The 27,390-nt window shown below is 39.6% G+C and overlaps 1 protein-coding gene across 1 annotated transcript in view; it reads left to right on the forward strand.

Moving 5' to 3' along the window:
• Nucleotides 1-27,390, forward strand: part of LOC141258547 (uncharacterized) — a 264,087-nt gene that overhangs the window by 38,348 nt on the left and 198,349 nt on the right. The window contains exons 19-32 of the mRNA XM_073673525.1: nt 1,497-1,616; nt 1,891-2,010; nt 10,429-10,548; nt 10,824-10,943; nt 11,697-11,816; nt 12,048-12,167; nt 12,779-12,898; nt 14,774-14,893; nt 15,168-15,287; nt 23,718-23,837; nt 24,113-24,232; nt 24,986-25,105; nt 25,395-25,514; nt 26,138-26,257. Of these exons, the coding sequence (XP_073529626.1) occupies nt 1,497-1,616; nt 1,891-2,010; nt 10,429-10,548; nt 10,824-10,943; nt 11,697-11,816; nt 12,048-12,167; nt 12,779-12,898; nt 14,774-14,893; nt 15,168-15,287; nt 23,718-23,837; nt 24,113-24,232; nt 24,986-25,105; nt 25,395-25,514; nt 26,138-26,257 (1,680 nt within the window). The remainder of the gene's footprint in view (nt 1-1,496; nt 1,617-1,890; nt 2,011-10,428; nt 10,549-10,823; nt 10,944-11,696; nt 11,817-12,047; nt 12,168-12,778; nt 12,899-14,773; nt 14,894-15,167; nt 15,288-23,717; nt 23,838-24,112; nt 24,233-24,985; nt 25,106-25,394; nt 25,515-26,137; nt 26,258-27,390) is intronic.

The raw sequence follows: 27,390 nt of genomic DNA on the forward strand, positions 1-27,390 counted from the left end.
TGAAACAATTCTCACCCTCTCTAGTATCTTCCCTTAGATGAGTATATATGGGGATTCTGTCAATCTGATGTTTCCTTTATGCTTTCTGTAGATTTACCTTTATTCTTCCTATAACAATAGAATCTGTCAAAACCTGTTTCATTTGTGAGCTCAATGTTTTAATATTTGTACATTCCTGTTGTTCAGTTCCTGAATCTGATCAAATAATATTTGTATATTAATACATTTTCATTATCATATCTACTTATAATATTATGTGTTTAGTTAAAGAGAACTTTTTACCAAATGTTTCATGTTTAACTGGTCACAGGATGTAATAAGGGCTGCAGAGCAGAATTTTTTTATTAAATTTGGGCTCTTTGTTGTGGTGATATTAGCAATCAACATATTTGGCACCTAATGAATTGATTTTTGTTAACTCCAAGTGGGCGTTATCAGAGAGTTTTCACTGGAGGCGTGTAGTTCTTACCCCTGCATGATGCTAACTAATCATAATTAGGAAGGAACACACAGGAGAATTAGAACAGAACCCAAAGTAGCTGAGATCAGGCTACTCCTGATTAAGATGTATTGAAAGCCTGCTCCGCTCTCACTGCAAAAGAAATACAAGTTGCCAGGTTGCCGTGAGCACAAGAGACATAAATGTGATTACTGACATCTTACAGCTGTGAACTCCAGACAGGAAGTGTGGGGATAGCAACAGTACAGCATACATAACAGTGCTATGAGAGGAGGAGAGATTATAGAAGGGTTTGTAATGTGACACAGCTTAACTCAGCTCTGCTGCCCCTCCTAACTCACTGACTGCTGTGACTTTATCTGAAAAGTGTCAGTCATCTTTGCTCTACTCCCAGCACTCTCTAATCATATACAAGGTTAGATCAGGAGACCAGAGCTGTATGCCATTACATATGACATACTGAGAAACATATTTTAAGCTATTGTGGGGTGTTTTCTTTTTCTGTGATATACTGTATTCGACTTATGATTGGGCAATGTCTTACATGGGGAAAAAAGTACATGCCCCCCATTGAATACTCTGTAGTAATGCCAACCTTGAATTAAAGGTGTTTGACCATGAACAAAAGTTCATTTTAAAAATTGGCTGTGTCTGACCGGGTATGGAACATACCACATCTCCTGGGGAGGGGAGGAAGCAAAAGACAATACAAACATTATATTAAATATATAATATGAAAATATATTAAATATTAAAAATATTGTTTAACAACAGGCAGTGAAATGTTTTACCTCAGAAAAAGAATCCTCTGTGATCCCCTGCTGTAATGTCTGTATTGTCTTTTGCTTCCTCCCCTGTCCAGGAGCTGTGGTATGATCCATACATGGTCAGACACAGCCAATTTATGGATTGAACTTTTGTTTGTGGGAAAACCCCTTAAATGAAAATTACCTCATTAGGTGCCAAATCATTTGATTGCTAATATCTGCACAACAGAAAAGTTATTTTTAACTGTAAAATATTTTATATTAATCAGGTACCGGAATGCTCTGTGATGATATTAATGAATGTGAGACCAATAATATCTGCTCATCTAATGCCACCTGCACTAACACAAAAGGAAGTTACACCTGTACCTGTAAGGATGGTTTCTCAGGTAAGTCCTCATTTTCCAGATATTGAATTCTTATAATTATAAACAGATAAAGCCGTGATTCTATTAAAAACCTGATGGAATAAACTGTAGTTCAGTCTAATCGACATGTCATACATGAACTCGAATTTGTGTCAAATCATTAATCACTTCTTGTTTCCGATTTTCCCATTAATAAGTTAAGTTACAAGCTTTTTTGTATTAAATATCTTTCTGCATCGTGGTATGTGCTACATGGGTAAAAACCTTAGTAAACTGTAATTCATTATCTATTCAGGTAATGGGACCCACTGTGATGATATTGATGAATGTCAGACCGGCAATACCTGTCCATCTAATGCAACCTGCAATAACACAATAGGAAATTACACCTGTACTTGTAAGGATGGATTCTCAGGTAGGTTCTGATTTGCCTTTGATTCCTGCTTACACATTTCTTTAATGGATTTTTCACCCATGGACAATCCTTTCTTAACTGCTAAAGAAAGCAGACGTCTATTCTGATGGAATAGTAAAGCCTGCTGATTGGCTGCAGCGGTCACATGACATAACAATGTCACATGGCGGTCAGGAGACACACCACTGACATCGCAGTAATGTCATTGATCTGAGATGTGAGGTTGTGTTTTTCATTTCATATGGGCCCTCTTTAGCAGTTAAGAAGGGATTGTGCAGTATTGGACAATTCATGTAACTGTTTGGTAAAGTGCAGCTACTGACAAAGTCTGCTACAGCAGTATCCTGACTAAAATGCATTTGATGAGGTGTACATTTTAATAAGAGTCATAACCGACAGGTGGTCCTATGTGTATGTGTTAAACAACACTTTAATATACTGCTGTGCTATAGAAAGGTAAGGCCATATCTTACCTTATAATTATATAATATCTTAGGCCCTATAAAGAAAATTAAACTCATTCTTTCAGATATAAAGTACTAACAGTTCACATCAAAATTTGGGGAAACAATCTGTAGTTCAATCTTATCGACACTTCATACCGGCCATATTTGATCACCCAATGCATTCTGCACTAGCACAATAGGAAATTACACCTGTGCTTGACAGGAAGTGTGGGGATAGCAACAGTACAGCATACATAACTGTGCTATGAGAGGAGGAGAGATTATAGATTATAGAAGGGTTTGTAATGTGACACAGCTTAACTCAGCTGTACTACCCCTCCTTCCTCCTTAACTGCTGTGACTTCATCTGAAAAGTCATCTGTGCTCTACTCCTAGCACTCTTTAATCATACACAAGGGTAGATCAGGAGATCAGGGCTGTATGTAATTACATCTGACATACTGAGAATCATATCTTTTAAATAGTCATGGGTGAGCACTAAAATGTTTGCATGCTCATTACTCGTAATGAGCTTGTCATACTGCTAGAGTCTCGAGTAACGAACATAAATTAAGTCAATGGGAAAATAGAGTTTTTTTCTGGCCTAGCCTCCTAGGATGTCTAGGGGGGCAGGAAAAATCACTGTAATGGATGGAAACAGCGCTCAAATGGAATGGGAACAGCAGGGGTAAGACGCCTGGACACATCTCTGATTCCCAACTCTATGCCGGGAACAATGTTGTCAGAGTATTACGCCACTTTTACAAAACATACCAAACCAAAGATAAAACGGATTTTACAGGAAAAAAGGTTAGGAAAAATTCTTTCCAGTATACTGTCTTGTATATAAAAAGCAAATAAAAAAGAGAAATAAAAAACGCCTCCTCCAACCGTTAGGTAATGTTCACACATAACGTCTTTGCTGCATTTTTGCACTTTCTCATTGCTTTCAAAAAAATTAAAAAATTCTGCAAAAACACTGAAAGAACTGATATGCTCCTTTTTTCACAAATGCAGCAGTTTTTCATTTCAGTAAGGAAAAAAAATAAGGAATCGTGTGCATGAAATTTCTGAAATTTTAGCCCATTTTAAGGAGTGGGACTGCTAGACTGGTAAATCCTATGTACTAAGTGCAAGGCCTATTAAAAACTGGAGGGAATACACGTACAGGATGGCCTCAGAAAACCGCTTCTCCTCATTTGGAAGCAGTAGTACTCCTAGACTAGTAAAGTGTATGCACTATGTGCAAGGGCTTCCAAATATTAGGAAGCACTCCAATACACCCTGGAACACATGTACAGTAGGGCTTTAGAAAACATTTCCATTTAGAAGGAGTGGGACTTCTGTGGCTAACAAGGAGTCTCCGATTCAAGGCCACTACTTGGGGTACAACTGGCAGAACAAGGAACTTGAGGCATCCAACTCTTATTTTACCACCCCAAAAAGGGTATATGGTTCATGGTTTAATATTTTTTTTGTCCTCCTCCTACACCATATCAACAGGGTTAACATGCGGCCCATGATCCAAATTTTTGGAAAGCCATCAGGCGGCACTTAGTCATACATTTTTGAGGGCCATCAGTCATAAATTTTGGGGGGCCATTTGACGGCCCACAATCATACATTTTGGAGGGCCATCAGGCAGTCCTTATGCAAAAACTTTGGCGTGCCAGCAAGTGGCCCTTACTCATAAATGTTTAATGGCCAGTCAGGTGGCCTTTAGTCACACATTTCGGAGGGCCAGCAGGCGGCCCTCACTCGTAAATTTTGAAGGGATCTCAGGGGGCCCTCACACTATATTTATCCTCAGCTTACATATTTTATTTTCAAAAATAATCCTATACAGTTTGCAAGACCTAGCTTTCTGTCCCACTTTGCATAAGGGCGCGGGACACCACTCATGAAGCCAGAACAGTCCAAACAGGTGGTCGGTTGAATGACAGATAATGCTTCTAGTCCGTTTCCCAGCACCAACCTCTCTTCCACACGGTCCATTCTCACTAGTCAAGAGTCTGGACCACATATTCCTTACCCTCATCCTTCTTCCTCCCTCTATGTTGAGTCCCAGGAGACAAGTGAACCCACATTTACATGTTTCCTCTTAAACCACTCAAGTGTTGCTTTAGCAGTATGCTTTGGGCCGTTGTTTTGTTGGAAGGTGAACCTCTGTCCGAGTCTCAAATCACTGACAGACTAAAACAGGTTTTGCTCAAGTACATCCCTGTATTTCACACCATCCATCTTCTCATCGATTCAGACCATTTTCCCTCTATCTGTCGCCAAAAAAAATCTCCACAGCATGATGCTGCCAGCACCCCACCATATGATGGTTCTTGGGGTGATCAGCTGTGTTGGTTTGGCTACAGACATAACGTTTACCATGGTGGTCAAAAAGTTCAATCCTTTGGTACTCGGTCCCAAGCCGCCACTATTTTTCCCGGTGTGGCATTCCCGCTTTAAGCCAGCATGTGTCCCATAACATAACCCGTGCCATGACTAACGCAGTTACTGGGAAGGTCCACTTAACCACTAACACGTGGACAAGTGGTTTTGGCCAGGGATGACATAGTTCCCTGACGGCGCACTGGGAGAACCTAGTGGAGCGGGGACCGAGTCGGACCCTGGGTCGGCACACATGCTATTAACACCAAGGATTGCGGACCATAGTTCAATCAGGGTTTCCTCCACCTCACCCTTAGACATACATTTTAGTGGGCCTCATCCTACATCTCGGAATTCAAGTTCATATCAGTCACAAGCTGGAAGCACTGCAGCACTGGCACTGTGAAGCACCAACATGGTCTGCTGAAACTCATTTGCTTAGTTGACAAACTGCACACCGCCGCAGAGTTGTGCAAAGGTTTACCAGACAAGGCAGATCAGTGGCTCTCGCCACTGAACCTACAAAAAGGCATGGTCGTGTGTGATAATGGCTGCAACCTGGTAGCTAGGGATGAGTGAACCCGTAGAAGTTCAGGTTTGGCAACTTTGGCATGTTCGGTCGAACTTGAGAAAGTTCAGATCAGGTACCAGAAATTGACCCAAACTTAACCCAGGACCAAATCTCATATAAGTAAATGGGGACCCAAAATTTTTGCTGTAAAATGGCTGTACAATAGTCATAGGTCTAGGGTACAATGGTCTAGGGGGCTGCAAAAAGAAGCAGAATGTGGGTAAGAGTAGAACAGTTGCCCTGCCTACAAATGTGGGTAGGAAAATTACTTTAAATAACATAGAATAATAATAATAAAAAGTAATATTGAACCAGGAGGCGGAGGTCCAAGTGAAGGAGTGGAGCTAACCCTAAATTATTTCCAGATATGAGCAGTGTTATTACAGAATAGAATCTATTTCAATTGTCCCTGACAGGATTTTTTTTGTACGTGGCAGCCACAAGATCTGACTGTAACGCAATCAACAGTTCCGAAATGTCTCTTATACGCAAATACCTACTCCCCCACCTACCCCTAAATTATTTTCAGATATGAGCGGAAATATTACAGAATAGAATATATTTGAATTGTCCCTGAATTGATTTTTTCTTGTACATGGCAGCAACAAAGTCTTTAACGCAATCAAATATGCTAAATGTCTCTAATTCGCTAATACTTTGTGAGACAGTGAGAGGAATCATATGCGAGGGCTGTTATGTATCCCCTAGGATGCTCATAGAGGCATATTGAACCCGCTGGAGTGCATTGTAATCACAGCCGCAGCTGTGGTTACAATGCAAAATAAAAGTAACATTGGACTTGGTCAAGCTATTTGACCATGTCAGATTTAGGAAAACCTGATATGGGATTTATTTTTGGAAAAATATATAGGATCGGTAATGGGATGGGTCTCTCCCTCCAGTCTGGGTCTTACAAGTGGCCCATGGCCACAGTTTTCATTTAAACCTGCACTAAAGTTTTGGGTGTGTCAGTGTTTGGTTTGCAAGTTTGAGAGTAGGAACTCTCTGCGATCCAGAGAATAACGTTTGCCTTTTTGTTGTGAGTTGCCAAAATGAAGACTTTTAAGTTTGACTAACCTGGGTCACTGCCTCCTTAACGCACTTTGTGAATACTGCTGCATTACAACCTACTTCACCTTACTAACCCTAAATTATTTTCAGATATGAGCAGTATTATGAGAGAATAGAGTCTAGTTGAATTAACCTTAAAAAGGGCTGTTGGTTTAACATACCAGCATCAAGGACTATGCAATCAACCCTGCTCTAAGTGCTTCTAATACAGTCTTCCTACTTCAGAAGCTAATCCCATCATAATTGCAGCTAAGAGCAGTATTATAGAATAGAATCAATTGGAATTAGTCCTAAAATGGGCTGTTGGATTAATCTTGCACTAGCAGGTAAATAAACACTATAGAACACACTGTCCCTTCTGCAGCAGTGAATCTCCCTACACTATGTTAATTTACTCTGAGGCCACTTTTACAGTGTTTGTCTACATCAGTGGTTCTTAACTGGGGTTCTATCGAACCCTAGGTGTTCGGTGAGTCGGTCTCAGGGGTTCGGCGGAGCCTCCGCCACGGAGGTCAAGACACACCCGACTCATTAAGTAAATTTGTGATGACACTCCCCGCTTGGCAATCACTTGCTGCAGATGGTCACGTTACATTAATTGGCCAATCAGTGCTGCGGGGAATTTAGTGTGTTCAGTAATCCATACTAACTATGTCGAACAAAAAAAGAAAGTGGTCGGACGAATATGTACAACATGGATTCACATGTATCACAGAACGTGATGGGAGTCAGCGTCCTATCTGCATGATTTGCAATGCCAAGTTGAGCAACTCTAGGCTCGCACCGGCAAAACTGAAGGAACACTTCTTGAAGCTGCATGGAGATGAGGAATACAAGAACACAACGCTTGCTGAATTCAAGGTGAAAAGAGCCAGATTTGATGAAAGGGCCACTCTGCCAGCTCTTGGATTTGTACCCGTGAACAAACCAATCCTCACCGCATCGTACGAAGTTGCTTAGCTGATCGCAAAGCAGGGCAAGCTGCACACCATCGGTGAAACACTCATAAAACCAGCAGCATTAAAGATGGCGAATCTGATACTCGGAACAGCGGCCGAAGGTAAATCATCCCAAATTCCTCTTTCAAATGACACAATCAGTGACAGAATAGAGTGCATGAGTAAAGACATCTTGGCTCAAGTAGTCGCAGATCTAAATTCAAGTCCTGCAAAATTCAGTCTTCAACTCGACGAGACCACAGACGTTTATAATCTAAGCCAGCTTGCTGTTTTCGTGCGCTATGTGAAAGACAACATGATAAGAAAAGAGTTTTCATTTTGTAAGCCTCTTACAACAACTAAGGCAGCCGATGTGAAGAAGCTTGTGGATGACTTCCTCAGAGACAACAATCTTTCATGGGATATGGTTTCTGCAGTTTGTACGGACGGAGCTCCAGTCATGCTGGGAAGAAAGTCTGGTTTTGGTGCACTAGTAAAAGCCGATGCACTACACATCATTGTTACGCATTGTATTCTGCACAGGCATGTGTTGGCAACAAAAACCTTGCCTCCAAAAATGGCAGAAGTATTAAAAACTGTAGTGGAATGTGTGAACTATGTGCGAAATAGTGCTCTGAGGTACCGCATCTTCAGGGAGCTGTGTAAAGAAATAGGCTCTGAATTCGAGGTACTCCTGTACCATTCTAATGTTCAGTGGTTATCCCGGGGACAGGAGCTGAATCGTGTTTTTGCCATGCGTGTGAAATTAGCCCTGTTTTTGCAAGAGCACCAACAATGTCATGTAGATTCCTTCAAAAATCCTGAGTTCATTCTCATTTTAGCGTACATGGCTGATATATTTGCAGCTCTAAATCATCTCAAATCAGCAGATGCAGGGTGGTGGAGTCAACATCATGGAAGCTGAAGAAAACCTGAAGGCTTTTAAAAAAAAACTACCGCTATGGAAACTACGAACAGAGAACAATAATTTCGCAAACTTTCCCCTTCTGGACGACTGTATAAGTAAGATCGAAGATGTGTCTGGAACCGGAGACATTTCTGTATCCATGGAACAGAAGAAAACAATTGCCACGCACTTAGATGAGCTTGCAAAGTCTCTCGACGAATATTTCAATAGAAGAGAGTCATATCCAGCATGGGTGAGACAGCTGTTCACGTTTGCTGTTGAGACAGCAGATGTCAATTATGAATACCTCGACGAAATCATTGAAATTCAGCAGAGCCAGGTTCAACAGCAACTCTTCAGAACAACAACACTCTCAACGTTTTGGTGTCGACAGTTGGAAAAGTACCCAATTATTGCTAAGAAAGCCCTGGAATTTTTTATACCATTTGTTACAACATATCTCTGCAAACAATCCTTTTCGAGGATGCTGGACATAAAAACAAAGAGAAGGAACAGACTTTGCTGTGAAAATGACATGAGAGTAGCACTTGCCAAGGTGAAGCCACGCATATCTGAACTGGTCTCTCAAAAACAACAGCAGAAGTCACACTGATTTGCTGGGATGTAGTTTGTTGTGAGTTCATGCACTGTGTTGGTTTTGTTCTTTGATCAAGGTGATGTTCATGCACGGTTCATTTTGTGTACCAGTAAAAAACATATACCTATGTCTTGAATTTGGAAAAAAATCATATTTGATTTATCACTAAAGAAAGGTTCGGTGAATGTGCATTTGAAACTGGTGTGTTCGGTACCTCAAACAAGGTTAAGAACCACTGGTCTAGATCAATGTGACAAAGTTGGTGAAAAGTTATTTTTAACTGTAAAACATTTTATATTGATCAGTTAATGGGAACCACTGTGATGATATTGATGAATGTGAGACCAATAATACCTGCTCACCTAATGCAACTTGCAATAACACTATAGGAAATTACATCTGTACTTGTAAGGATGAATTCTCAGGTAAATCCTAATTTTCCAGATATTGAATTCTAATAATTAAACAGATTAAGCCATGGTTCTATTAATAAAACTGATGTAATAAACTGTACTTCAGTCTAATTAAAATTTTATACATGAACTCTAATTTGTGTCCAATCATTAATCACTTATTGTTCCTGATGTGCACAATAATAACTTGTTGATTTGCTTCCAGAATAATTCATCATTTTCACATTGATCTCAAATGTTACAGATGTACAGTAGCTTTCTTTAACTTAACACATAATGCATTAAAGGGGTTGTTCCCTTTCAGTTACATTTTGATAGCAGATTGCTTTAGAAGAAAACAAATTGAGCTGAACTCTCCTTGCCCTGCGTCCACCAGTGAGTCGTCGCCACCGCAGTTCACTGGACATTTAATACAGCAAAGGCCAATAAATATGTCAAATTACAAGCTGTTTTATATTTAAACATCTTGCTGCCTCATGGTATGTACTACATGGGTAATGAAATATCTGCAATTGTCTGTAATTCATTATATATTCAGGTAATGGGACCCACTGTGATGATATTGATGAATGTCAGACCGGCAATACCTGTTCATCTAATGCCACCTGTAATAACACAATAGGAAATTACACCTGTACCTGTAAGGGTGGATTTACAGGTGAGAAATTGAATAATTCTATTAAATTATCTCTTTGGTATGAAAGTGGCATTGTAGCTTTGTAGCTATCAGTGGCACTAATATCAGTGAGAGCTTGCAGTAGATTTCCCTTTATTCTTCCTATAAGATGAGAGCCGGTGTCAGAATTCTAAACATTTTATTTCATGGCACCGCGTGTTGTCACCTCTACTTTGTGTCCCACTAAATAGAAGGTCAGGGATAGAAAGGAGCTCAAAGTCCAAATGTAGATTCTTTATTTGCCTATATGTAGTAAAAGAATACACCAGAGGGGATTGTACGTCTGAATTCTGTTTTCTAAAAAATGACGTAGCCCCTGGATGGAGTGCTTAATATAGAGCGCCGAGTAAGTGTGAACCTAGCCTAACTGTAAAGAAATATCCTCAATTAACTGTAAAACATTTTCTATTAATCAGGTACAGGGACCCACTGTGATGATATTGATGAATGTCTGACCGGCCATACCTGTTCACCTAATGCAACCTGCAATAACACAATAGGAAGTTTCATCTGTTCCTGTAAGGATGGATTCACAGGTGAGTCCTCATTTTCCAGATATTGAATTCTTATAATTATAAACAGATAAAGTCGTGATTCTATTAAAATAATAAACTGGAATAAACTGTAGTTCAGTCTAATCGCCATTTCATACATGAACTCGTATTTGTGTGAAATCATTAATCACTTCTTGTTTCAGATTTGCACAATAATAAGTCAAGTTACAAGCTTTTTTGTATTAAATATCTTGCTGCATCGTGGTATGTGCTACATGGGTAAAAACCTTAGTAACTGTAATTCATTATGTATTCAGGTAATGGGACCCACTGTGATGATATTGATGAATGTCAGACCGGCAATACCTGTTCATCTAATGCAACCTGCAATAACACAATAGGAAATTACATCTGTACTTGTAAGGGTGGATTCTCCGGTAGGTTCTGATTTGCCTTTGATTCCTGCTTACACCTTTCTTTAATGAGTTTTTCACCCCTGGACAATCCCTTCTTAACTGCTAAAGAAAGCAGACGTCTGTTCTGATGGAATAGTAAAGCCTGCTGATTGGCTGCAGCGGTCACATGACATAAAAATGTCACATGGCGGTCAGGAGACACACCACTGACATCGCAGTAACGTCATTGATCTGAGATGTGAGGATGTGTTTTTTATTTCATATGGGCCCTCTTTAGCAGTTAAGAAGGGATTGTGCAGTATTGGACAATTCATGTAACTGTTTGGTGAAGTGCAGCTACTGACAAAGTCTGCTACAGCAGTATCCTGACTAAAATGCATATGATGAGGTGTACTTTTTAATGGGAGTCAAAAGCAGACAGGTGAGTCTATGTATATAAATTTACAACACTTTGATAGACTGCTGTGCTATAGAAATGTAAGACCATGCTCATATAAGGAAGAAAAATAATATATTAGATCTAATAAAGAAAATGAAACTCATTCTTTCAGATATAAAATACTAACAGTTCACATCAAACTTGGGGGAAATAAACTGTAGTTCTGTCTTACCGACACTTCATACATGACCCATACTTTATGCCCAATGATTGTGGCCTTATTGGTTGTGACTTGCAAAATAACAACTTATGTGTTTCAGCAGTAAATTTTTATTTTCACATTTACCTGCATTGTTCTATCCTCTGATAACTGTGAAATATGTTACATTGATCAGGTAATGGGACCCACTGTGAGGATATTGATGAATGTCAGACCGGCCATACCTGTTCATCTAATGCAACCTGCAATAACACAATAGGAAATTACACCTGTACTTGTAAGGGTGGATTCTGGGGTGAGTTCTGACTTAATGTCATTGATTCCTGTCTTTAATTTTTTTTTATATATATATTAATGTATAGTCCATTATACTGTTCAATGCACAAGTGGTCCCACCTTAAATGTATTTTTGTCAATCTGTGTAAAATATGATTCTTTAATATTAAAAGAAACCTTAATTTTAATTGCCACAAATATGTTTATTTAATCATTGTAATTCATTCATTACATTATGGTCTTTTGATAGGTGATGGACATGACTGTGAGGCACTGCCACCATGTAAGAATGGCAGTGATTGTTCTCCTGATGCAACATGTAGTAACAGAACAGGAGACTACTTATGTACATGTAATGATGGATACCAAGGTAATCACTTATCACTAGAGATGTCTCTATATACAGCTATTCACATAGTTAATAATTCTCCAATAACAATGACAAAGCTGTAAATATCATGTAACAGGGGCGGACACAGACAGAAAAGGTCCCCTGTGCAAGAACAGCATATGGGCCTATTCCCATCCAAAAACTCATCATAATGCACCCATTGACGTGTCTGTGACAGAAGCTGCTTGCTGCTGTGGAGGTGGTAGTGGCCCCCTTACCTTTTGGGCCCCTTTGTGACTGCACAGTTTGCACCGATAATAAGTCTGTCCCTGACACATTTACATTTAGGATTATATTACACTGACTGACCAGGCTGTAATATTCTGTATATTAATGATGTATGAGGCTGTCAGACACAATATTTGCATTTAGTATTGTAATAGATTCATTTGACCCTTAGTTTTTTCTTCTCAATTACTTCAATAAGGGAACTTTGATACGTGCTTCTGTAATTTGCCTTTTTATTGGTGCAGACGGATAGACCATGGCTGCAGTTTGTCCCACAGAATTTAGTACCTGAGCTCTTTAGTGCATGGCCTCTTAATAACAGGCTTCATTAATAAGTTATTATATTTCTGTATTGTGATCAGGTAATGGGTCATATTGTGCTGATATTGATGAATGTGGAGGAAAGCACAACTGTGCAGCTGATGCCACCTGTACTAACACAGAGGGAAGTTATATCTGTACATGTAATGCTGGATACACCGGTAAGTACAATACATCAGCTATATGGGAAAGTAATGGAAGTGACCAGCTCATGTTATTTAAGGCTATACTGGAGAAGATGCAAGCAATATAATATACCTACTAGAGATCGTGCAAATCAATTCGCAGGACCAGTTCCAGCGTTCAAGTCAGTAATCTGTGGTTGCTGGACGAGAGACCTGCGAAGTGCCTCTTACCTGATGGCATCCCGAGCTCCTCTTTTGATTAGACAGTTTGCATCACATCATTATTGCGTTTTGACATTGTGCCAAGCCAACTAATGAAAAAAGAAGAGCAGCGGATGCTGCGGGTATAAGGCAGTTTTCATGGTTCTTGTCCGACAGTCACAGATTGCTGATGTGACCATTGGACCAGGTCATGTGAAACAATTCTCACCATCTCTAGTATCTTCCCTTAGATGAGTATATATGGGGATTCTGTCAATCTGATGTTTCCTTTATGCTTTCTGTAGATTTACCTTTATTCTTCCTATAACAATAGAATGTGTCAAAACCTGTTTCATTTGTGAGCTCAATGTTTTAATATTTGTACATTCCTGTTGTTCAGTTCCTGAATCTGATCAAATAATATTTGTATATTAATACATTTTCATTATCATATCTACTTATAATATTATGTCTTTAGTTAAAGAGAACTTTTTACCAAATGTTTCATGTTTAACTGGTCACAGGATGTAATAAGGGCTGCAGAGCAGAATTTTTTTATTAAATTTGGGCTCTTTGTTGTGGTGATATTAGCAATCAACATATTTGGCACCTAATGAATTGATTTTTGTTAACTCCAAGTGGGCGTTATCAGAGAGTTTTCACTGGAGGCGTCTACTTCTTACCCCTGCATGATGCTAACTAATCATAATTAGGAAGGAACACACAGGAGAAAAAGAACAGAACCCAAAGTAGCTGAGACCAGGTTACTCCTGATTAAGATGTATTGAAAGCCTGCTCCACTCTCACTGCAAATGAAATACAAGTTGCCAGGTTGCCGTGAGCACAACAGACATAAATGCGATTACTGATATCTTACAGCTGTGAACTCCAGACAGGAAGTGTGGGGATATCAACAGTACAGCATGCATAACAGTGCTATGAGAGGAGGAGAGATTATAGAAGGGTTTGTAATGTGACACAGCTTAACTCAGCTGTGCTGCCCCTCCTAACTCACTGACTGCTGTGACTTTATCTGAAAAGTGTCAGTCATCTTTGCTCTACTCCCAGCACTCTCTAATCATATACAAGGTTAGATCAGGAGACCAGAGCTGTATGCCATTACATATGACATACTGAGAAACATATTTTAAGCTATTGTGGGGTGTTTTCTTTTTCTGTGATATACAGTATTCGACTTATGATTGGGCAATGTCTTACATGGGGAAAAAAGTACATGCCCCCCATTGAATACTCTGTAGTAATGCCAACCTTGAATTAAAGGTGTTTGACCATGAACAAAAGTTCATTTTAAAAATTGGCTGTGTCTGACCGGGTATGGAACATACCACATCTCCTGGGGAGGGGAGGAAGCAAAAGACAATACAAACATTATATTAAATATATAATCTGAAAATATATTAAATATTAAAAATATTGTTTAACAACAGGCAGTGAAATGTTTTACCTCAGAAAAAGAATCCTCTGTGATCCCCTGCTGTAATGTCTGTATTGTCTTTTGCTTCCTCCCCTGTCCAGGAGCTGTGGTATGATCCATACATGGTCAGACACAGCCAATTTATGGATTGAACTTTTGTTTGTGGGAAAACCCCTTAAATGAAAATTACCTCATTAGGTGCCAAATCATTTGATTGCTAATATCTGCACAACAGAAAAGTTATTTTTAACTGTAAAATATTTTATATTAATCAGGTACCGGAATGCTCTGTGATGATATTAATGAATGTGAGACCAATAATGTCTGTTCATCTGATGCCACCTGCACTAACACAATAGGGAATTACACCTGTACCTGTAAGGATGGATTCTCAGGTAAGTCCTCATTTTCCAGATATTGAATTCTTATAATTATAAACAGATAAAGTCGTGATTCTATTAAAAACCTGATGGAATAAACTGTAGTTCAGTCTGATTGACATTTCATACATGAACTCGAATTTGTGTCAAATCATTAATCACTTCTTGTTTCCGATTTTCCCATTAATAAGTTAAGTTACAAGCTTTTTTGTATTAAATTTCTTTCTGCATCGTGGTATGTGCTACATGGGTAAAAACCTTAGTAAACTGTAATTCATTATATATTCAGGTAATGGGACCCACTGTGATGATATTGATGAATGTCAGACCGGCAATACCTGTTCATCTAATGCAACCTGCAATAACACAATAGGAAATTACACCTGTACTTGTAAGGATGGATTCTCAGGTAGGTTCTGATTTGCCTTTGATTGCTGCTTACACATTTCTTTAATGGATTTTTCACCCATGGACAATCCTTTCTTAACTGCTAAAGAAAGCAGACGTCTATTCTGATGGAATAGTAAAACCTGCTGATTGGCTGCAGCGGTCACATGACATAACAATGTCACATGGCGGTCAGGAGACACACCACTGACATCGCAGTAATGTCATTGATCTGAGATGTGAGGTTGTGTTTTTTATTTCATATGGGCCCTCTTTAGCAGTTAAGAAGGGATTGTGCAGTATTGGACAATTTATGTAACTGTTTGGTAAAGTGCAGCTACTGACAAATTCTGCTACAGCAGTATCCTGACTAAAATGCATTTGATGAGGTGTACATTTTAATAAGAGTCATAACCGACAGGTGGTCCTATGTGTATGTGTTAAACAATACTTTAATATACTGCTGTGCTATAGAAAGGTAAGGCCATATCTTACCTTATAATTATATAATATCTTAGGCCCTATAAAGAAAATTAAACTCATTCTTTCAGATATAAAGTACTAACAGTTCACATCAAAATTTGGGGAAACAATCTGTAGTTCAATCTTATCGACACTTCATACCGGCCATATTTGATCACCCAATGCATTCTGCACTAGCACAATAGGAAATTACACCTGTGCTTGACAGGAAGGGTGGGGATAGCAACAGTACAGCATACATAACTGTGCTATGAGAGGAGGAGAGATTATATATTATAGAAGGGTTTGTAATGTGACACAGCTTAACTCAGCTGTACTACTCCTCCTTCCTCCTTAACTGCTGTGACTTCATCTGAAAAGTCATCTGTGCTCTACTCCTTGCACTCTTTAATCATACACAAGGGTAGATCAGGAGTTCAGGGCTGTATGTAATTACATCTGACATACTGAGAATCATATCTTTTAAATAGTGATGGGTGAGCACTAAAATGTTTGCATGCTCATTACTCTCGAGTAACGAACATAAATTAAGTCAATGGGAAAATAGAGTTTTTTTCTGGCCTAGCCTCCTAGGATGTCTAGGGGGGCAGGAAAAATCGCTGTAATGGATGGAAACAGCGCTCAAATGGAATGGGAACAGCAGGGGTAAGACGCCTGTACACATCTCTGATTCCCAACTCTATGCTGGGAACAATGTTGTCAGAGTATTACGCCACTTTTACAAAACATACCAAACCAAAGATAAAACGGATTTTACAGGAAAAAAGGTTAGGAAAAATTCTTTCCAGTATACTGTCTTGTATATAAAAAGCAAATAAAAAAGAGAAATAAAAAACGCCTCCTCCAACCGTTAGGCTATGTTCACACATAGCGTCTTTGCTGCATTTTTGCACTTTCTCATTGCTTTCAAAAAAATGAAAAAATTCTGCAAAAACACTGAAAGAACTGATATGCTCCTTTTTTTACAAATGCAGCTGTTTTTCATTTCAGTAAGGAAAAAAAATAAGGAATCGTGTGCATGAAATTTCTGAAATTTTAGCCCATTTTAAGGAGTGGGACTGCTAGACTGGTAAAGCCTATGTACTAAGTGCAAGGCCTATTAAAAATTGTCTGGAGGGAATACACGTACAGGATGGCCTCAGAAAACCGCTTCTCCTCATTTGGAAGCAGTAGTACTCCTAGACTAGTAAAGTGTATGCACTATGTGCAAGGGCTTCCAAATATTAGGAAGCACTCCAATACACCCTGGAACACATGTACAGTAGGGCTTTAGAAAACATTTCCATTTAGAAGGAGTGGGACTTCTGTGGCTAACAAGGAGTCTCCGATTCAAGGCCACTACTTGGGGTACAACTGGCAGAACAAGGAACTTGAGGCATCCAACTCTTATTTTACCACCCCAAAAAGGGTATATGGTTCATGGTTTAATATTTTTTTTGTCCTCCTCCTACACCATATCAACAGGGTTAACATGCGGCCCACGATCCAAATTTTTGGAAAGCCATCAGGCGGCACTTAGTCATACATTTTTGAGGGCCATCAGTCATAAATTTTGGGGGGCCATTTGACGGCCCACAATCATACATTTTGGAGGGCCATCAGGCAGTCCTTATGCAAAAACTTTGGCGTGCCAGCAAGTGGCCCTTACTCATAAATGTTTAATGGCCAGTCAGGTGGCCTTTAGTCACACATTTCGGAGGGCCAGCAGGCGGCCCTCACTCGTAAATTTTGAAGGGATCTCAGGGGGCCCTCACACTATATTTATCTTCAGCTTACATATTTTATTTTCAAAAATAATCCTATACAGTTTGCAAGTGGGAGTACAACAAATACGGTCATCCACAAGACCTAGCTTCCTGTCCCACTTTGCATAAGGGACTCGGGACACCACTCATGAAGCCAGAACAGTGCAAACAGGTGGTCGGTTGAATGGCAGATAATGCTTCTAGTCTGTTTCCCAGCACCAACCTCTCTTCCACACGGTCCATTCTCACTAGTCAAGAGTCTGGACCACATATTCCTTACCCTCATCCTTCTTCCTCCCTCTATGTTGAGTCCCAGGAGACAAGTGAACCCACATTTACATGTTTCCTCTTAAACCACTCAAGTGTTGCTTTAGCAGTATGCTTTGGGCCGTTGTTTTGTTGGAAGGTGAACCTCTGTCCAAGTCTCAAATCACTGACAGACTAAAACAGGTTTTGCTCAAGTACATCCCTGTATTTCACACCATCCATCTTCTCATCGATTCAGACCATTTTCCCTCTATCTGTCGCCAAAAAAAATCTCCACAGCATGATGCTGCCAGCACCCCACCATATGATGGTTCTTGGGGTGATGAGCTGTGTTGGTTTGGCTACAGACATAACGTTTACCATGGTGGTCAAAAAGTTCAATCCTTTGGTACTCGGTCCCAAGCCGCCACTATTTTTCCCGGTGTGCCATTCCCGCTTTAAGCCAGCATGTGTCCCATAACATAACCCGTGCCATGACTAACGCAGTTACTGGGAAGGTCCACTTAACCACTAACACGTGGACAAGTGGTTTTGGCCAGGGATGACATAGTTCCCTGACGGCGCACTGGGAGAACCTAGTGGAGCGGGGACCGAGTCGGACCCTGGGTCGGCACACATGCTATTAACACCAAGGATTGCGGACCATATTGCAATCAGAGTTTCCTCCACCTCACCCTTAGACATACATTTTAGTGGGCCTCATCCTACATCTCGGAATTCAAGTTCATGTCAGTCACAAGCTGGAAGCACTGCAGCACTGGCACTGTGAAGCACCAACATGGTCTGCTGAAACTCATTTGCTTAGGTGACAAACTGCACACCGCCGCAGAGTTGTGCAAAGGTTTACCAGACAAGGCAGATCAGTGGCTCTCGCCACTGAACCTACAAAAAGGCATGGTCGTGTGTGATAATGGCTGCAACCTGGTAGCTAGGGATGAGTGAACCCGTAGAAGTTCAGGTTTGGCAACTTTGGCATGTTCGGTCGAACTTGAGAAAGTTCAGATCAGGTACCAGAAATTGACCCAAACTTAACCCAGGACCAAATCTCATATAAGTAAATGGGGACCCAAAATTTTGTGCTGTAAAATGGCTGTACAATAGTCATAGGTCTAGGGTACAATGGTCTAGGGGGCTGCAAAAAGAAGCAGAATGTGGGTAAGAGTAGAACAGTTGCCCTGCCTACAAATGTGGGTAGGAAAATTACTTTAAATAACATAGAATAATAATAATAAAAAGTAATATTGAACCAGGAGGCGGAGGTCCAAGTGAAGGAGTGGAGCTAACCCTAAATTATTTCCAGATATGAGCAGTGTTATTACAGAATAGAATCTATTTCAATTGTCCCTGACAGGATTTTTTTTGTACGTGGCAGCCACAAGATCTGACTGTAACGCAATCAACAGTTCCGAAATGTCTCTTATACGCAAATACCTACTCCCCCACCTACCCCTAAATTATTTTCAGATATGAGCGGAAATATTACAGAATAGAATATATTTGAATTGTCCCTGAATTGATTTTTTCTTGTACATGGCAGCAACAAAGTCTTTAACGCAATCAAATATGCTAAATGTCTCTAATTCGCTAATACTTTGTGAGACAGTGAGGGGAATCATATGCGAGGGCTGTTATGTATCCCCTAGGATGCTCATAGAGGCATATTGAACCCGCTGGAGTGCATTGTAATCACAGCCGCAGCTGTGGTTACAATGCAAAATAAAAGTAACATTGGACTTGGTCAAGCTATTTGACCATGTCAGATTTAGGAAAACCTGATATGGGATTTATTTTTGGAAAAATATATAGGATCGGTAATGGGATGGGTCTCTCCCTCCAGTCTGGGTCTTACAAGTGGCCCATGGCCACAGTTTTCATTTAAACCTGCACTAAAGTTTTGGGTGTGTCAGTGTTTGGTTTGCAAGTTTGAGAGTAGGAACTCTCTGCGATCCAGAGAATAACGTTTGCCTTTTTGTTGTGAGTTGCCAAAATGAAGACTTTTAAGTTTGACTAACCTGGGTCACTGCCTCCTTAACGCACTTTGTGAATACTGCTGCATTACAACCTACTTCACCTTGCTAACCCTAAATTATTTTCAGATATGAGCAGTATTATGAGAGAATAGAGTCTAGTTGAATTAACCTTAAAAAGGGCTGTTGGTTTAACATACCAGCATCAAGGACTATGCAATCAACCCTGCTCTAAGTGCTTCTAATACAGTCTTCCTACTTCAGAAGCTAATCCCATCATAATTGCAGCTAAGAGCAGTATTATAGAATAGAATCAATTGGAATTAGTCCTAAAATGGGCTGTTGGATTAATCTTGCACTAGCAGGTAAATAAACACTATAGAACACACTGTCCCTTCTGCAGCAGTGAATCTCCCTACACTATGTTAGTTTACTCTGAGGCCACTTTTACAGTGTTGGTCTAGATCAGTGGTTCTTAACCGGGGTTCTATCGAACCCTAGGTGTTCGGTGAGTCGGTCTCAGGGGTTCGGCGGAGCCTCCGCCCACGGAGGTCAAGACACACCCGACTCATTAAGTAAATTTGTGATGACACTCCCCGCTTGGCCATCACTTGCTGCAGATGGTCACGTTACATTAATTGGCCAATCAGTGCTGCGGGGAATTTAGTGTGTTCAGTAATCCATACTAACTATGTCGAACAAAAAAAGAAAGTGGTCGGACGAATATGTACAACATGGATTCACATGTATCACAGAACGTGATGGGAGTCAGTGTCCTATCTGCATGATTTGCAATGCCAAGTTGAGCAACTCTAGGCTCGCACCGGCAAAACTGAAGGAACACTTCTTGAAGCTGCATGGAGATGAGGAATACAAGAACACAACGCTTGCTGAATTCAAGGTGAAAAGAGCCAGATTCGATGAAAGGGCCACTCTGCCAGCTCTTGGATTTGTACCCGTGAACAAACCAATCCTCATCGCATCGTACGAAGTTGCTTAGCTGATCGCAAAGCAGGGCAAGCTGCACACCATCGGTGAAACACTCATAAAACCAGCAGCATTAAAGATGGCGAATCTGATACTCGGAACAGCGGCCGAAGGTAAATTATCCCAAATTCCTCTTTCAAATGACACAATCAGTGACAGAATAGAGTGCATGAGTAAAGACATCTTGGCTCAAGTAGTCGCAGATCTAAATTCAAGTCCGGCAAAATTCAGTCTTCAACTCGACGAGACCACAGACGTTTCTAATCTAAGCCAGCTTGCTGTTTTCGTGCGCTATGTGAAGAACAACATGATAAGAGAACAGTTTTCATTTTGTAAGCCTCTTACAACAACTAAGGCAGCCGATGTGAAGAAGCTTGTGGATGACTTCCTCAGAGACAACAATCTTTCATGGGATATGGTTTCTGCAGTTTGTACGGACGGAGCTCCAGTCATGCTGGGAAGAAAGTCTGGTTTTGGTGCACTAGTAAAAGCCGATGCACCACACATCATTGTTACGCATTGTATTCTGCACAGGCATGCGTTGGCAACAAAAACCTTGCCTCCAAAAATGGCAGAAGTATTAAAAATTGTAGTGGAATGTGTGAACTATGTGCGAAATAGTGCTCTGAGGCACCGCATCTTCAGGGAGCTGTGTAAAGAAATAGGCTCTGAATTCGAGGTACTCCTGTACCATTCTAATGTTCGGTGGTTATCCCGGGGACAGGAGCTGAATCGTGTTTTTGCCATGCGTGTGGAATTAGCCCTGTTTTTGCAAGAGCACCAACAATGTCATGTAGATTGCTTCAAAAATCCTGAGTTCATTCTCATTTTAGCGTACATGGCTGATATATTTGCAGCTCTAAATCATCTCAAATCAGCAGATGCAGGGTGGTGGAGTCAACATCATGGAAGCTGAAGAAAACCTGAAGGCTTTTAAAAAAAAACTACCGTTATGGAAACTACGAACAGAGAACAATAACTTTGCAAACTTTCCCCTTCTGGACGACTGTATAAGTAAGATCGAAGATGTGTCTGGAACCGGAGACATTTCTGTATCCATGGAACAGAAGAAAACAATTGCCACGCACTTAGATGAGCTTGCAAAGTCTCTCGACGAATATTTCAATACAAGAGAGTCATATCCAGCATGGGTGAGACAGCCGTTCACGTTTGCTGTTGAGACAGCAGATGTCAATTATGAATACCTCGACGAAATCATTGAAATTCAGCAGAGCCAGGTTCAACAGCAACTCTTCATAGCAACAACACTCTCAACGTTTTGGTGTCGACAGTTGGAAAAGTACTCAATTATTGCTAAGAAAGCCCTGGAATTTTTTATACCATTTGTTACAACATATCTCTGCAAACAATCCTTTTCGAGGATGCTGGACATAAAAACAAAGAGAAGGAACAGACTTTGCTGTGAAAATGACATGAGAGTAGCACTTGCCAAAGTGAAGCCACGCATATCTGAACTGGTCTCTCAAAAACAACAGCAGAAGTCACACTGATTTGCTGGGATGTAGTTTGTTGTGAGTTCATGCACTGTGTTGGTTTTGTTCTTTGATCAAGGTGATGTTCATGCACGGTTCATTTTGTGTACCAGTAAAAAAACATATACCTATGTCTTGAATTTGGAAAAAAATCATATTTGATTTATCACTAAAGAAAGGTTCGGTGAATGTGCATTTGAAACTGGTGTGTTCGGTACCTCAAACAAGGTTAAGAACCACTGGTCTAGATCAATGTGACAAAGTTGGTGAAAAGTTATTTTTAACTGTAAAACATTTTATATTGATCAGTTAATGGGAACCACTGTGATGATATTGATGAATGTGAGACCAATAATACCTGCTCACCTAATGCAACCTGCAATAACACTATAGGAAATTACATCTGTACTTGTAAGGATGGATTCTCAGGTAAATCCTAATTTTCCAGATATTGAATTCTAATAATTAAACAGATTAAGCCATGGTTCTATTAAAAAAACTGATGTAATAAACTGTACTTCAGTCTAATTAAAATTTTATACATGAACTCTAATTTGTGTCCAATCATTAATCACTTATTGTTCCTGATGTGCACAATAATAACTTGTTGATTTGCTTCCAGAATAATTCATCGTTTTCACATTGATCTCAAATGTTACAGATGTACAGTAGCTTTCTTTAATTTAACACATAATGCATTAAAGGGGTTGTTCCCTTTCAGTTACATTTTGATAGCAGATTGCTTTAGAAGAAAACAAATTGAGCTGAACTCTCCTTGCCCTGCGTCCACCAGTGAGTCGTCGCCACCGCAGTTCACTGGACATTTAATACAGCAAAGGCCAATAAATATGTCAAATTACAAGCTGTTTTATATTTAAACATCTTGCTGCATCGTGGTATGTACTACATGGGTAATGAAATATCTGCAATTGTCTGTAATTCATTATATATTCAGGTAATGGGACCCACTGTGATGATATTGATGAATGTCAGACCGGCAATACCTGTTCATCTAATGCAACCTGCAATAACACAATAGGAAATTACACCTGTACTTGTAAGGATGGATTTACAGGTGAGAAATTGAGTAATTCTATTAAATTATCTCTTTGGTATGAAAGTGGCATTGTAGCTTTGTAGCTATCAGTGGCACTAATATCAGTGAGAGCTTGCAGTAGATTTCCCTTTATTCTTCCTATAAGATGAGAGCCGGTGTCAGAATTCTAAACATTTTATTTCATGGCACCGCGTGTTGTCACCTCTACTTTGTGTCCCACTAAATAGAAGGTCAGGGATAGAAAGGAGCTCAAAGTCCAAATGTAGATTCTTTATTTGCCTATATGTAGTAAAAGAATACACCATGGGGGGATTGTACGTCTGAATTCTGTTTTCTAAAAAATGACGTAGCCCCTGGATGGAGTGCTTAATATAGAGCGCCGAGTAAGTGTGAATCTAGCCTAACTGTAAAGAAATATCCTCAATTAACTGTAAAACATTTTCTATTAATCAGGTACAGGGACCCACTGTGATGATATTGATGAATGTCTGACCGGCCATACCTGTTCACCTAATGCATCCTGCAATAACACAATAGGAAGTTTCATCTGTTCCTGTAAGGATGGATTCACAGGTGAGTCCTCATTTTCCAGATATTGAATTCTTATAATTATAAACAGATAAAGTCGTGATTCTATTAAAATAATAAACTGGAATAAACTGTAGTTCAGTCTAATCGCCATTTCATACATGAACTCGTATTTGTGTGAAATCATTAATCACTTCTTGTTTCAGATTTGCACAATAATAAGTCAAGTTACAAGCTTTTTTGTATTAAATATCTTGCTGCATCGTGGTATGTGCTACATGGGTAAAAACCTTAGTAACTGTAATTCATTATGTATTCAGGTAATGGGACCCACTGTGATGATATTGATGAATGTCTGACCGGCCATACCTGTTCATCTAATGCAACCTGCAATAACACAATAGGAAATTACATCTGTACTTGTAAGGGTGGATTCTCCGGTAGGTTCTGATTTGCCTTTGATTCCTGCTTACACCTTTCTTTAATGAGTTTTTCACCCCTGGACAATCCCTTCTTAACTGCTAAAGAAAGCAGACGTCTGTTCTGATGGAATAGTAAAGCCTGCTGATTGGCTGCAGCGGTCACATGACATAAAAATGTCACATGGCGGTCAGGAGACACACCACTGACATCGCAGTAATGTCATTGATCTGAGATGTGAGGATGTGTTTTTTATTTCATATGGGCCCTCTTTAGCAGTTAAGAAGGGATTGTGCAGTATTGGACAATTCATGTAACTGTTTGGTGAAGTGCAGCTACTGACAAAGTCTGCTACAGCAGTATCCTGACTAAAATGCATATGATGAGGTGTACTTTTTAATGGGAGTCAAAAGCAGACAGGTGAGTCTATGTATATAAATTTACAACACTTTGATAGACTGCTGTGCTATAGAAATGTAAGACCATGCTCATATAAGGAAGAAAAATAATATATTAGATCTAATAAAGAAAATGAAACTCATTCTTTCAGATATAAAATACTAACAGTTCACATCAAACTTAGGGGAAATAAACTGTAGTTCAGTCTTATCGACACTTCATACATGACCCATACTTTATGCCCAATGATTGTGGCCTTATTGGTTGTGACTTGCAAAATAACAACTTATGTGTTTCAGCAGTAAATTTTTATTTTCACGTTTACCTGCATTGTTCTATCCTCTGATAACTGTGAAATATGTTACATTGATCAGGTAATGGGACCCACTGTGAGGATATTGATGAATGTGAGAATGGCCATACCTGTTCATCTAATGCAACCTGCAATAACACAATAGGAAATTACACCTGTACTTGTAAGGGTGGATTCTGGGGTGAGTTCTGACTTAATGTCATTGATTCCTGTCTTTAATTTTTATATATATATATATATATATATATATATATATATATATATATATATATATATATACATATATATATATATTTTAATGTATAGTCCATTATACTGTTTAATGCAGCAGTGGTCCCACCTTAAATGTAATTTTGTCAATCTGTGTAAAATATGATTCTTTAATATTAAAAGAAACCTTAATTTTAATTGCCACAAATATGTTTATTTAATCGTTGTACTTCATTCATTACATTATGGTCTTTTGATAGGTGATGGACATGACTGTGAGGCACTGCCACCATGTAAGAATGGCAGTGATTGTTCTCCTGATGCAACGTGCAGTAACAGAACAGGAAGCTTCTTATGTTCATGTAATGATGGATACCAAGGTAATCACTTATCACTAGAGATGTCTCTATATACAGCTATTCACTGGACGCCATCTATAGTTAATAATTCTCCAATAACAATGACAACACTGTAAATATCATGTAACAGGGGCGGACACAGACAGAAAAGGTCCCCTGTGCAAGAACAGCATATGGGCCTATTCCCATCCAAAAACTCATCATAATGCACCCTTTGACGTGTCTGTGACAGAAGCTGCTTGCTGCTGTGGAGGTGGTAGTGGCCCCCTTACCTTTTGGGCCCCTTTGTGACTGCACAGTTTGCACCGATAATAAGTCTGTCCCTGACACATTTACATTTAGGATTATATTACACTGACTGACCAGGCTGTAATATTCTGTATATTAATGATGTATGAGGCTGTCAGACACAATATTTGCATTTAGTATTGTAATAGATTCATTTGACCCTTAGTTTTTTCTTCTCAATTACTTCAATAAGGGAACTTTGATACGTGCTTCTGTAATTTGCCTTTTTATTGGTGCAGACGGATAGACCATGGCTGCAGTTTGTCCCACAGAATTTAGTACCTGAGCTCTTTAGTGCATGGCCTCTTAATAACAGGCTTCATTAATAAGTTATTATATTTCTGTATTGTCATCAGGTAATGGGTCATATTGTGCTGATATTGATGAATGTGGAGGAAAGCACAACTGTGCAGCTGATGCCACCTGTACTAACACAGAGGGAAGTTATATCTGTACATGTAATGCTGGATACACCGGTAAGTACAATACATCAGCTATATGGGAAAGTAATGGAAGTGACCAGCTCATGTTATTTAAGGCTATACTGGAGAAGATGCAAGCAATATAATATACCTACTAGAGATCGTGCAAATCAATTCGCAGGACCAGTTCCAGCGTTCAAGTCAGTAATCTGTGGTTGCTGGACGAGAGACCTGCGAAGTGCCTCTTACCTGATGGCATCCCGAGCTCCTCTTTTGATTAGACAGTTTGCATCACATCATTATTGCGTTTTGACATTGTGCCAAGCCAACTAATGAAAAAAGAAGAGCAGCGGATGCTGCGGGTATAAGGCAGTTTTCATGGTTCTTGTCCGACAGTCACAGATTGCTGATGTGACCATTGGACCAGGTCATGTGAAACAATTCTCACCATCTCTAGTATCTTCCCTTAGACGAGTATATATGGGGATTCTGTCAATCTGATGTTTCCTTTATGCTTTCTGTAGATTTACCTTTATTCTTCCTATAACAATAGAATCTGTCAAAACCTGTTTCATTTGTGAGCTCAATGTTTTAATATTTGTACATTCCTGTTGTTCAGTTCCTGAATCTGATCAAATAATGTTTGTATATTAATACATTTTCATTATCATATCTACTTATAATATTATGTCTTTAGTTAAAGATAACTTTTTACCTAATGTTTCATGTTTAACTGGTCACAGGATGTAATAAGGGCTGCAGAGCAGAATTTTTTTTTATTAAATTTGGGCTCTTTGTTGTGGTGATATTAGCAATCAACATATTTGGCACCTAATGAATTGATTTTTGTTAACTCCAAGTGGGCGTTATCAGAGAGTTTTCACTGGAGGCGTCTACTTCTTACCCCTGCATGATGCTAACTAATCATAATTAGGAAGGAACACACAGGAGAATCAGAACAGGACCCAAAGTAGCTGAGATCAGGCTACTCCTGATTAAGATGTATTGAAAACCTGCTCTCCTCTCACTGCAAATGAAATACAAGTTGCCAGGTTGCCGTGAGCACAAGAGACATAAATGTGATTACTGATATCTTACAGCTGTGAACTCCAGACAGGAAGTGTGGGGATAGCAACAGTACAGCATACATAACAGTGCTATGATAGGAGGAGAGATTATAGAAGGGT

This window comes from Phyllobates terribilis, unplaced genomic scaffold (genome assembly GCF_046119375.1).
Source record: "Phyllobates terribilis strain yellow unplaced genomic scaffold, ASM4611937v1 Scaffold_3__8_contigs__length_932513732, whole genome shotgun sequence".
NCBI lineage: Eukaryota > Metazoa > Chordata > Amphibia > Anura > Dendrobatidae > Phyllobates > Phyllobates terribilis.